Raw genomic sequence first — 14,213 nt, 5'->3', positions numbered from 1 at the left:
TCTAGTGTTAATTATTAATTTAGTTGTGTTTACTATTTTTAAGTTGTTATTATCTTTTCCCTTCTAAGAATTAACGTTTCAATATTTGTTATTATTGATGTTTATTCAATCATATAAGGATTTGTAAATATTATCGAATATTATCCATCTTTCTTCTCATGTATCAAAATAATAGAGTATAGACCATAGTCAAGATTTGAGTAATATTCTATGTTATTTGTGTATGTTAAATAGAAAGAATATTTTCAAGCCATAACAAAAGACTTATGCTTCGTTAAAGTATATATTCTAAATAATAAAAGAAAAATTCAATCACTTGATATTAAGACTAAAGAACGATGAGATCTAATCGGTTTAAATTTAAAAGAATCAAATAAAATAAGACATTAGAACTTCTTTTTTGGTCTAGTATAAGCATATTTATGCACATGATATAGCTTAACTTGTTTTTTTTTACAAAGTAATTAGTGAAAGAAATACAAGAAAATAAGTTAAAAGGTTGATAGAACCACACGTAAGCTTAGATTTATAATTTGACAATTCCAATATAATTTATATGTGCTTTTTTGTATATATCCCTTTTTATACTATTATATATATCAGGATAAGTAATTTATATGAACCAACCACTACACTATGATTCCTCCACTACAAATATATTCCTTTATTCTTCTCATAGAACTCTTACATCAACAAATTTGCAAATTTGTAAGCAGTATTTAAATAAATGCTAGTAATAAATATAGAAATATGCTGTTTTACTTTCAAAACTATAATCAAATTGATTCGACTTAGTTCGATCGGTTTTTTCAATTATTTTGATACAAATCAACTTTGTTATGTGATGACACAGAATTGATAAAGGTGCGCTTAAAAGCTCAATTTTTGGCTTTTTCACCATGACAACGTGTGAGATTGACACCAACTTTCACTCTCAGAGTCAAAAGTTGGTGGCAGAGTTACTAAAATTACAATACAATGACATTTTCACTATATATTATACGCAAATGGAGTGGTAAGTAGTACGCCTAGTTCTACCACTATAGGGCCCAATCATACTCAAAAGAAGAGTTTGATCCTGACTAGAAGGAACGCTAGCTATATGCTTAAGGATCGTGGCAGCCGTAAGTATCAAGTATTTCTGAAAATAAAGTGGAACTGCAAAATTTTGTGTTGTACTTGTAGTACACTATTTTCGTGTAAGCCAAATGTTCCACAAACAATAAGGAAAAATTAGAACTTCCCATATGCAAGGCAATGAAGAAATGTTCTTTTCACCCAACCAAAAAAAAAGAAAAATCTACTTAACAAACAGACATTTTTACCTTGCTGCTAATGCATGTACAACACTTTTATATAACTACTTTATACAACACTCAAAATTTAACCCTGCACTGCTAAAGCTTGCAAGTGCTCAATAAAAACTTGTAGGCTTAGTTCTTCAGTAAATATAATATCTGAGCCTTGTGTGTAAGTTGAGTTGTGTGTAACAGATGGATTCAACTTGGCAAGAAGAAATCTAGCCTGACTACTATGCTGGTCACATTTTACAAGCTTTGGCACAGGAATCCTTTCGGACACTAGTTGCTCTGCATCGATCTCGGGAGCTTCTAACAGTTTGCGGAAACTGTCGTGGCTAGGATCCTTGTCGTAGCCAAGTTTACGCCATTGTGCGATCTTAGAGCCATAATGAATAACCACATAGAAGTAGGAGTCAAAGAGCAAGATAACGTCCGGAGAGACGGAGCAGATGTCTAAAAGAACAGGGACAGGGGGACCGTCGAATGAATACTGGAAAAGAGTTGGCTGGACCATAATAAGTGAGCGAACTACCCCCTCACGGTTCAACAACAGACGGAAAAAAGCAGTTTCATCTGGGGTGCAGTTGAAGACATCAATAAACTGGGATCTCCTTAGATAGTAAATGAACTGTGGGAAAAGGGATAAATTAGTTGCAAGACGGAATGATGAGGGGTCTTCCGGGATATAATCTCCAAACTTTGAAGCAAAACGTATCAAACGTTTATCTAGCCACCGGACAACATCTTGAGAAAAATTGCTCTCTGCTCTATGAATGGCAAGCCTAGCCATCACTGAAGCTGCTGCTTCCTGATCAAAACCAGCAGCAATTTCCGGAGAGTGGTTCCCGACCCACCTTCTTGCAGCAGTGATCACCCTCTTCCGAATTCCCATGCTTCCATATCTATAGTTTGTTATGAACTGTATGAAAAATGCAGAACTAGGTTGGGCTTTCTGTTCATCCCCTACTTCGAAAAAGAAGACAACACACATTTTATCAGTAAGTGCCCCCAATTTCCACATATAGGTACCTCCCTCGCCAATTTCTTTGTCACTGACTGAACCATTCTTCTTCTGAAGAGAAACACATGAACCAAGAGCCCCACAAATTTTAACATCCTTTGTTGTTATTATCTCAATAGTTGCATCAAGACACATTTTCAAATTACCAACCTCATCATGACTAAATATATGACGCAAACACTTTCTGAACTGGTCCGAGTCAAATGACTCTGTTAGCATCATGAACCCCCCTGAACTTTCAACTGGAGCTCTAAGCTCAGCTGCTCCAACTTGATCCAATGAACAAGCAAAGAGATCAAGAGCAATGGACGAATCAGACAATCTTCTAGATATATGCTTATAGAATTCACTGGACTTCTTGTAGTATGGTGCATAACCATTACCAATGTCTCGCTGATTCCTAATGGTATTGCCAAAATCAGAGTTTACAATCATCCCTGGGCCGATTGTTGCTGGCCCTGAGGTGAAGACCATGATACGCGAACCTGCAGAGACCAAGCATCCTTCTAGTAGTCCAACAGCAACTGATACTGCTACTCCTGTAGCCCGTAAAGGTCTATGCCCTGGCATAACCTGCGGTGAAGAATGGATATCTTCAATTGCTGATGTGATGCTGAACTCCCCTTCTGATAGCGGTATCAGGAATCCCTGTTTTGGAGCCATATGTACCATTCCTGCTTGGTACTTCATACGATGAATACCCAGGAGTTGCTTGGTCTGTGATTAAAGAAAAAATAGCAAAATGAACAAATTAAAGCATAATCCATAATGAGTTTCTAGATGTTGCACTTGATGCATTTTTTTGTGTTGGTGGGCCGTGGGGGATTGGGAAGGGGTAATCAGGACCACAGAACAGGTTACGCAAGATAGCTTACTTTAAATTGAATGGTTAAACCAGCTTGAAGCGACTTTTTATTACTATTTCATTTTCCTTATGGTTCAGAATATTGATTAGTAAATTGGTCATCCAGAAACTCTAAAGCATTCTGAAGCCCTTCAAACTATTCTCAATTTGGGCAACATACACTTCAACTATTATTTATTTTTTGGTTTGGCATCTAAGCCTTGAACTAACCCCCTTTTTAATCAAGTATAATTGTATTGATAATGGGAAAGTCATATACAAGAGGTATACAAAAAAACGTAGAGAATTTACAGATAGATATGATTCTTTACGAAAGACTCCCAATCTTCTATACAGATAGAGACCACATGAGTGCACCAAAAGGACATTATACGCAGGAGGCTTTTCATCAGATGCACAAAATCAAGCTCTTCCCTTCAAAGGCTCTCCTATTTCTTTATGTTCCTTATACCCACATAAGTTTTAATGGCGCAACATCCCAGGGTCAGTGTCTTTTCATCTTCTAAGGACCCAACTAAACAACTCATGCTTCACAGCACCAAACATGGTCCATTGTATTGCGAACCATCCTAAAAGCTACACCATAGACGTAATCTATGTTGTCTCCCAATTGTTCTCACATGAATCAATAAGTAGCATATGTTATCCACCTCTTCCTCAAGGTTTCGAGTTCAAAATCACCACTAGCCGTCAACCAAGAGAGAAAAGTACATCTCTTAAACTAACCCCTTAAACAAACATTTGTAGTCCAACCTTTGAACTGACAAAAGAGAAGCAACTGATCTGTTGTATTAGTTTTTTAAGTCTAAAGGTTCAGTAGCAATACTCTTTACCCCTTTTGTTTTCTTTTTCCTCATTTGTGCACCATCATTGCTAAGCATCAGTCTAGCCCATCAAATGCATTGCTCCCTTTTCGTTCTTTTTTACCATGCTTCTTTTCTTCACTCTTTTCTGCTTTCTCTTTACTTTATTTCTTCAACTCCTTCTACTGCCTCTACTCTTGTTACGAATTGCTTCTACAGGCCCTTTTCTTTGTGCAAATACTTTATCAAAGTTAAGCTATGGAACAAAATATAATGTTGCAGCCAGTAGTTGAATAAAGGAGGAGGAATCACCACCACCCCATTCACCCCACCCCCACATGCACAAAGAACATAATAGAAAAGGAGAAAAATAAAATTGCTGGGAAACAACTTTAGTGGTCACATTGGAACAACTTCAAGGGGATATAACGATGTGCTAAAGGTATCTGCTTTTGGATAGAAACAAAGGTGGAGCCTCGGTTTTGGATTTTGCAAAAGCTTTTTAGTTGGTGGTACCTAACTCAAGTTTCTCGAAGGAGGAACACTTGGTGACCTTCTGTAGTTCGTTGGCTAAGACCGAGATAGATTACTTACTACTTCGGAAGGGTTATTCAGAGTGAGAATCTTACAACCCGACATAAGCTCTTGGTGATGGATTTGAAGATTATGAGGAAGAGGAGGAGGGTTTTGTGTAGCAGGTCAAGGATCAGATGAGGTGGCTTGACTGCATCCGGAGCCTAGGATATGGGGAGAAGTTGATGGCGATGAGGGGCTTAGGGGAGTAAAGGGGATGCAAACAGTATGTGGGACAGGCAACTAGTTGCATCAGTTAAGCAACGAGAGAGGTGTTGTGGTCTCGAGGGGCAACTTTGGTGAGCATCAAGGGGATTGGTGGTGGAATGGAGAAGTCCAAAGAAAAGTGGAAGCAGAAAAGGTTGCTTATGAGAAGTGGGTGGAAGCAGGGACGAGGAGGATAAGCGAGAAAATGGGAACAATATAAGTCCTTGAGAATTGCAGGGATTGAGACACCTTGCCCCGCGAAACCCATAGCGAGAAGAAGAGGCTTGCGCCACGAAGGCCAAAGCGAGGTCCCTCCCATGCTTTGAGATACACTCCGCAAGGTCCAGATCCCCTCGCTCTGAGCTTGCTCCGTGAGGTCCTCATTTTCGACACTTAGGCGAATTTTCAATTTTTGCACAGTAATTTCATAAAACTCACATAACTTTTCGTGCGGGGCACAAATTGACGAATGGTTAGAAGCGTTGGAACACAAAATCACTTTTCCTTATTTGAAAAAGGTACCTAATCTCATACACACGATTATTATTAGTTTGGATTGAATCAAACACATTTAGCTAGTACAACATGGCCAGAACTTACTAAGTGTTACATATAACATTCTCATTCAAAATTCCTCATCCTATTATATATATTTCTTAATCATATGGTACTAACTGGCTGGACTAATTCAAATTTGTGTCACGTAAGGTCTATTAAGGAGAAGTGGTTTAACTGCTCCGTATAAAAAATATTAATTTTAAGGATTCGAATCTGAGACCTTTGATTAAAAGAGAAGGAATCTCATTTGTTGATGGTCAAACCACATCACTTGATGGTTATTAAAAACAATTAGCATCCAGAAAAACAATAGTAAGTAAATAAAAAGCATTAATTGAAAACGAGTGGTATGTTATATTGTTTTGTTTCTTCTTCTTTTTTGAAAAATAAAGATAAAGAATAAATTCAAATGAGGAAGATTAAGGTAATCTATGCTAGTTAGTTGCAAAATTTTCCTAATTACTTAGTTGATGCACTCTAATTTTATGATATTATACTCAACCCCGCTCTATCTCTGAAAATACAATGACCTCCCTTTATTTTAAAAAAAAATTGGCAAAGATCACTCGTGAGATGGTTAATCGTAAATGACATTTATACCCTTGAATTAATCAAAATTTATTTTTGAAATACATGTAAGTAACCTCCCATCCTTTTAAAGAAGGATAGTGAAATCAAAACTCATTTATATTGGATCACATAATATAATAATAATTATTTTTTTGTTGACTCAATCATATAAAACAATTATTATGCTGGTTTGGACAATCTCCCACCAATTTCATTTAACAGATTATTATTTATATATCTTTGAATTATTTTCTTTATTGGTAACTGTTATCTTTGCCACTTTTTATTTATTGGTAAATGAGTGTAATTATTACACTCATTTATACTGGATTACATAATATAATAATAATTAACTTTTTTGTTGACTCAATCATATAAAACAATTATTATGCTGGTTTGGACAACTCTCTTACTAATTTCATTTCACAAATGTTTAAATTATTTTCTTTATTGGTAATTGTCATCTTTGCCACTTTGTATTTATTGGCAAATGAGTGTAATGGACACTCATTTAGTCATTTATATTGGATCACATAGTATAATAATTATTAATTTTTTTGTTGACTAAATCATGTAAAACAATTATTATGCTTATAATAAATTGAAAGTATATACAAATACAGAGTAAATTCATAAAATATGTACAAAATAGAAAATAATTCAAGATTAAAGTTCCTTGTTTTATATATTGGAACATATTAGAAGGATAAATAAAGTAATAATTATACTATATTTTTCATTAAGTAATATAAAATAGGCAATTTAAGTAAGGGTAAACTTGGAAAATGCCAATTTTGCAAAACTTTAATGGAGTGATAATCGGCCAGTCCTATATGAAACTCAAAAAATCTAGCCAATTAGTTAATTTAATGAAGTTGAGGGTGGAAAATAATTTTGTTTAATCACAAGGAAAGTTTTGGTAAATCACAAAACTTAAAAAACTGACGGGTCTATAAATATACAGGTTTGCTCTCTCGTCTGTACTCACTCTGATATGAGATTAGAAGACTCTGTCAATACAAAATTTATATATCATACATCTTATTGTATTAGTCATGACAAGAAAGAGCTCTCAGATGCAAGAAAAAAGTGAAAAGAAGTCCACCAAAGAGATCACGTCCTCCAACAAACAGAAAGCTCTTTGCAAGCAAGCAACAGATCTTTCTGTTTTGTGTGGAATCAATATAGTTATTATTAGTTTTTCAATTATAGATGAACCATTCATATTTGGTTTACCAAATGCTAAATCGGTTGTTGATCGATTTTTGCAGGTGAAATCATCAACTGAGTGTTCCTCAAGTTGTAGGATGACAATTGAAAAAAATTGTCACCCTAAAAAACATGAGAAGATGGACAAAACAAAAAAGAAGACAATCGATGACAAGGGAAAAGGAAAGGTTATTGAAGATGATTTTGAGCGCTCTACATCAAAAAATTTCAAGGGGACTAATTTAGAAAGAGAGAAGCAGCTGACACAACAACAACAACAACATACCCAGTGAAATCTCACTAGGTGGGGTCTGGGGAGGGTAAAGTGTACGCAGACCTTACCACTACCTCGTGGAGGTAGAGAGGCTGTTTCCGGAAGACCCTCAGCTCAAGTGTAACAAAGCCAAGTAAAGGAAGAGAATTATATAAAGCATAACATCCAATAAGAAAAATAGTGCATAATCAACAAAGGGGGCAATACATCAAGAAAATAATGTGAGAAGTGAAACGCAGTAAACAACATAAGGCTATAGGGATCACAGACAAGAACTACAAGTGTAAGGCTAAGACTACTACAAACGCTAACAACCCATACCCTCGCCAGGAAAGACAACACGCTAACCCTACTAGCCTTCAACCTTAATACGTGACCTCCACTCCTTCCTATCTAGAGTCATGTCCTCGGTAATGTGTAGCTGGGCCAAGTCCTGTCTAATCACCTCTCCCCAATACTTCTTGGGCCAGCTGACACAGGAGATCAAAAAATTTGAAAGAGATTTAGATGATAAGATTAACGAGTTACAGTTAAAGATTAGAGCAAAAGATACCGAAACAGGACTTAAAATGATTTCTTCAACCACATCGTCTAATTGGTTGGGTCTTTAAGTGAAAATTATGATATAATAAATCTAAAAAATATTTTATTGTGATCTATGTTTCTATATAATGATAAGTTATAATGTGAGACATGAATTTGATGTTGTTTATTATTTACATATGATGTTCTTTCTAGACATATACTTCTGATCTTCACACACTTTCACATTTCACAGATACATCCGCTTTAACAAAATATATAATTAATATGTTATTACATATTATAAAAGTTTGGATAGTGATACTAGTATTTCACAAGAATATAACAAAATTACATTTTTTTTGTGAGTTTATTTTGTGTCAACCTTTTATATAATTTTTATTTTTTTTGAGAATGAAATTTTTTTTTTGAGAAAAAGAATGAAAATTTTATATAAGTAATATTATATAAATCAATATTATATAAGTAATTTTTGCTTACTGAAAGTTTAAATCCCTCTTCTTTAACGATTTAACCTAACTTTGTTTTTTACTCCTCCGTAAAAGCTCCATCCTTTTTGCTATTTCAAAAAAGCTCCATCCTTTTTGTACATTTGATGACTAAAACTCACAATCTTACAATTGGATTTGCGGGGTGCTTAGCATCCGAGCAACTTCCTGCGGCCGTTTCAACCTAACTCACGAATGTTAATGGTAAAATTTTACTAATTGTAATTTGAGATATTACTCTCTCCATTTTAACTTATGCGTTATCGTTAATTTGACATGTGTAATCCTTGATTTCCCTATACTGCTCCAGCAGTCTTCTCATAAGGTGAAGGACTTCTAGACTGGGTCGCCTTGGCATGAAACCAAACTGGTTCTACAAAATAGACACACCCCTCCTGACCCTCATATCTACCCTTTCCCCCAAACTTTCATCGTGTGGCACAACAACTTGATCCCCCTATAGTTGTTTCAATTCTGAATATCATTGTACTGACTGACAAAACTTGCAGTAGGGCTAATGCTAGGCAGGATGTTTGGAGACAAATCCTAGAGTCAAAAGGGTTCAAGTTAAGCAGGACCAAGACTGAATACCTAGAGTACAAGTTCAGTGATGTAACGCATGAGGTTGGCATGGAAGTGAAGATTGATACACAGGCAATCCAAAGAAAGAAAGTTTCTTTACACAAAAAAGTCAAATAAAAATATACAATTCATCTTGATTTTCTCCAAAAATTGTATTTGTCTTCAAAAGCTCTATGATTCCTCTCCTTCCAAATGGTCCACCATATGCAAGCAATGATAAGTTTCCACCAATTTTTCTGACTAACTGCCCCATCATTCTGATTCCAACATTTCAGTAAATCAACACTTGTTGCTAGCATTGACCATCTGATTCCTATTAGGTTCAAGAATGGTTGCCATAATTGTCTAGTAACAGGGCAGTGAATGAATAGGTGACTATTATTTTCCCCGGCAGCTCCACGCAAAAAGCATATAATTGGAATCCCCTTCTTTGAAATTTATCATATGTGATGCAAGCATTTCTTACTACTAGCCAAGAAAAGCATACCACCTTAATAGGAGCCTTCATCTTCCAAATGGATCTCTGTGGCCACTGATTAGTTGATTGTCTGTGCCTAATCAGAATGTTATAAGCTAAGTTCCTTTACTGGTGGGCTTCCATAAAAGTGAATCTTTAGTATCTTTGAACCCTTGGAATGACTCCAAGGTCTTGAAAAATTCAACAAAACACTTTCCAAATCCCATTCATGTAGTAGCTTCTGAAAGTAATATTCCATCTATGTACTCCTTTTGCTTATTCCAAGCTAATGTTTGGCGTAGTCGCAATGCTAAAGAATTCAGGGAAGAGTTCCTTTAGAGGTCCATGCCCAAGCCAATTATTACACCAAAAAATAATTTTCCTTCCATAGCCCACTCTTAAACCAATATTTCCAGCCATCAAAGACCTGAGGGATCTGATTGCTTTTGCTTTCCCGACTCCTACAGGGTCTCACAATCACCTTTGAACACCACTGGTCATCATCTTGACAAATACTTGTCATGAATGACATTTCTCCATAAAGCATATGTTTCAAGATTACACCTCCATATCCACTTTATTAGTAAACTTTGGATGTGAGCATTTAGGTTCTTGATGCCAAGGCCTCCAACTTTTTTGGATTTTATAAGAACATCCCAATTAACCAAGTGGAATGCTCTTTTTCCGTTGTTGCCTTCCCATATGAAATTCCACCTGATCTTGTCAATTATTTTCCTTACCTTGCTACAAAAAGGAAAAGAGACGTGACATAAGTAGGAAGGACATCCAAAACACTATTGGCTAGTATGACCCTAACACCTAGAGATAAGTATTGTCCCTTCCATATTGCAAGCCTCTTTTCACACCTCTCTATGACACCACCCCTGATCTACAAGGCTTTACTTTTAGCACCCAAAGTTAGCCCCCAATAGGTAGTAGGTAGGGAACCCACCACACATCCCAGAACACCTGCAAGTTCTTGAATATTGTCTACTTTATTAACCAGGATAAACTGCTCTAATGCCAGTTAACATGAAGTCCAGAAACTGCCTCAAAAATCACCACTATAGTTCTCAGATGTTTGACCTGATCAATATCAGCATCGCAGAGTACCAATGAATCATCTGCGTAAAGTAAATGGGTGATCTCTATACCACTGTTCTCCCGGTCTGTAACCTTGAAACCCTTCGGGGCTCCTATGTCTTTTGTAATTTTAAACATCCGATTCAGTCCTTCCATAGCTATAGAAAGAGGAAAGTGGAGAGAGGATCACCTTGTCTCAATCCTCTCTCAAAAGAGAACCCTTCAAGAGATCCATTTACCAGAATAGAAAATTTGACAATCTTAATACAGAAGGTAATCAACTTCATACCAAAACCCATGTCTTTTAGAACTTTTAGGAGAAAATTCTAGTTAACATGATTGTAAGCCTTCTCGATGTCATGTTTGCAGAGAATACCAAGAGTCTGGTATTTGATTCTAGAGTCCACACACTCATTGGCTATCAATGTCGCATCTATGATCTGTGTACCTCTAATAAAAGTCATTTGATGTCTATCACCAGTTTATAATCACTCTCTTGAGCCTTTCAATGAGAAGCTTAGAGATAATTTTATCAATCAGACTTATAGGTCTGAAATCTCTAAAACTTTTTTCTTGGGAATCAAGGCAACATAAGTTGCATTGAAACTCTTTTCAAAATACTCTCTCTTGTGAAAGTTTCTAATAGTGTCCATCACATCCTTTTTCACAAGATAAGAGTGGAGGAAATGAGGATGTTGAGGCGGTTATGTGGGCATACTAGGAGAGATAAGACTAGGAATGAATATATCCAGGACAAAGTGGGAGTGGCCTCAGTGGTGGATAAGATGGGAAAGTAAGACCGAGATGGTTCGGGAATGTGAAGGGGAGGTATGCAAAGGCCCAAGTAAGGAGGTCCGAGAGGTGGCAATGGTGGGTTTAAGAAGAGGTAGAGCCAAGCCGAAGAAGTATGGGAAGAAGTGATTAGACATGACTGACTCATCTTTAGCTTACCGAGGACTTGACCTTAGATAGAAAGTTGTGCAGATTGCAGATTAGGGTAGAGGGTGAGTAGTGGAGTGGTCTCGCTTTCCTACAGGGTAGGCTTAGTGGTAATTTTGTAGTTCCTTGTCCTACGCTCACTGTTACTACCTCTTATTTCTTGTGATTCAATTATTGCACTATTTCACTACTGATACTGTTCATTTTCATTGAATGTAATATAATTCTTTCTCTATTATTTATTACGCCTTCTTTACTTCTATATGTTCTTTGCCTTAATGCTCTGATATGCGATACTTGAGCCGAGAGTCTTTAGAAAACAACCTCTCTACCTCTCTACCTCCATGAGGTATGGAGGTAGAGGTAAAGTCTACGTACACCCTACCCTACCCTCCTGAGACTCCCCCTGTGCGATTTCCCGGTGCTTGTTGTTGGTTGGTGGTTTGCTGAGAAACAAGATTTCACTAGCGTGTGAAGGTGGGGATGTTGCGTCGGATGTCAAAAAAAGATGGCGAGAAGAGATATGGAGAAAAGAACAAGGGGGAGAGGGGAAGAGAAAGATGAGCATATACTTATTGAAGTGGGATGGAAGAAACAAGAAAAAAGTGGGGAAAAGTGGAAATTCACGAGAAAGAAACACAAAAGCAAATTAGAACTCGGGTTAGAGAAGGAACTGAAGGAGAGAGTACGCGAAGTCTAGTAAGAAAAAGAAGGGAAAACTAATGAAGTGGCTGACTACTCCTAAACGGTGAGCATTGACAAGAAGAGAATAGGAGAAGCTGGCATTTCCAACAATTCTCTGAGTTGAAGTTGATCTTAGTTAAAAACTCACGGAAGGGATCAGTTGCTACCTTTTAAATGTTTAGGTGGCTACATGTCATGGAAGATGTTTTATAGGGTATGTTGCCAAATTTGAAATAGTTATAGAGGCTCTGCAGCACTTTAATGTCCCAAATTTTTTAAAATGATGCCAAGCACGTGTTCATTAGTTAGCATGGAGCTTCAGACTAGAATAAAGGCATAGATAGGACTCATTCAATGAGATCCCTAATATAAATCACACCAATGAAAAGTTGTAGAAGGAGAAGCCATAACAGCAAAGACCAATCCATCTCAATCTACACTACAGAAAGCATTGCCTCGTCTGCCCTCAAGACACTAAAACACTTCCTCTTAAGCTAACCTCTTGTGCATCACATCATAACACACACTTGCTTCCCTTCAAATTAAATACAACTGTTTGGCTAGAACTTTTACGATGTGCTGAACAAGTGCACTATACAAAGTGGAGCAAACAGGCCAGCTGACTGATTTAGTCTTTAAACATTAACTAAAAGGTTTTGTCTGATAAAAGTGATCCTATATTCATATGCAGAACTGAGAACTTCAAAATAATGTCCCTCAAACTTCCTTCGACTCTTCTTTGCGGATCAGAAGAAATAGACTAAAAATTCAACGTGGAGCTTTCTTGTTCTCCTTATAAGTATAGTGCTCGCCCCCCACCCGACTCTAAAGTTCCTCCTTTTTTATCCCCTTTTACTAATTCCCAAACGACAAAGGCTAATTCATCTCACATTTCTTACGGAAAGAAATGCATCAAGATTCAATCAGAGATCCACAGCTCAAAAACAAGTGAAGCATGCATTTCTGCATTGAACCCAAACTTCTCTAGTAGTTTCCCTGATGCATCAAACATTTGGAAAGCTACCACTGTTTAAATTGCATTATCCTTGATATAACTAGGGAATATGTTATACTTCAACAGTATAATATATTTCAGAAAGAAAAACAGCTCTTTGTTAATTGAATGCATTAGTAAACTGAACTAGACAAGCACATTGACAAAGGCTTAGATAATATGTCACATTTTACCTGCTCAGAAGAAAGCTCACGCTCACCGTGGAACATCACAACTCTACAGCACTCTCCAAAACCAAGATCGTAAACTCTAACCATTGAATCAAATACCACCAACCCAACTAATGCAGTTTCAGGCAATTGAGCAATCACATGAAGAAGCTCATTTTTCACCACCCCAAGCTCCTCATCCGATGTACAAGCATCCACAACAAACACAAACGCTGGGCCAATCCCATATCCCGCCCAATCCAAGCTCGAGGAAGTACTCGAAAACGAAGGCATTTTCGATGACAGTGACATATTTCCAAAATTAGAGCTCGAATTCGGATTTTGAGCTAAACCCCTTTTCCCCAAATGATACTCAACAGTACTGTACGTCGGGAAAAGCTCAGCAGGTATATTGTTTTCGTTGATTCCAAGATACGATTTTGGAAACGGGTTTTTCCGGTAACAAAACGGGCAAACCCAAATTCTCGATTGGTAATCAACACGAGCATATGGGTTTAAAACGGCGCCGCATTGGGTGCATATAAGAGGATCATAAGGAAGTACAGGGAGCTCGTTAAAATGCATCAATGGTGTACACATAATAGATAGTGGGATTATCAGACCTGAAGCTTCGGATTTTGATACTGGCCATGAATTCCATGACCACCGGAGACCTTCAATTGCCTCCAGTTCCACGAAATCCATGGAAAATTTTAGTATTAGGTATACGGATTAGTGAAATCTGAAGGGAAAAAAATTGGATTATTAATTTACATAATCATGAAAAAAAAGTAAAGGGTTTTGAGTTTTTTGGGGAAAATATTGGATTTGATTTTAGCGTAGGGGCTAAGTTTCAGAAAGATTCCGGCGATCGGCCGGCCAACGGAGTAAG

General features: G+C 36.9%; 1 protein-coding gene across 1 annotated transcript; it reads right to left on the bottom strand.

Moving 5' to 3' along the window:
• Nucleotides 1–1,148: 1,148 nt before the first annotated feature.
• On the bottom strand, nt 1,149–14,207 carry LOC102596921 (protein transport protein SEC23). The gene is made up of 2 exons (XM_006355990.1): nt 13,346–14,207; nt 1,149–3,039 (listed from the first exon to the last, which is right to left on the bottom strand). The coding sequence occupies exons 1-2, from the start codon at nt 14,024–14,026 to the stop codon at nt 1,384–1,386; spliced, it is 2,337 nt and encodes a 778-aa protein (XP_006356052.1). The 5' UTR covers nt 14,027–14,207; the 3' UTR covers nt 1,149–1,383.
• Between the last annotated feature and the right edge of the window lie 6 nt (nt 14,208–14,213).

This window comes from Solanum tuberosum, unplaced genomic scaffold, assembly GCF_000226075.1.
Source record: "Solanum tuberosum cultivar DM 1-3 516 R44 unplaced genomic scaffold, SolTub_3.0 scf00214, whole genome shotgun sequence".
Lineage (NCBI taxonomy): Eukaryota > Viridiplantae > Streptophyta > Magnoliopsida > Solanales > Solanaceae > Solanum > Solanum tuberosum.
The sequence above is the reverse complement of the archived record's forward strand: the minus strand, read 5'-3'. Positions and strand labels throughout refer to the sequence as shown.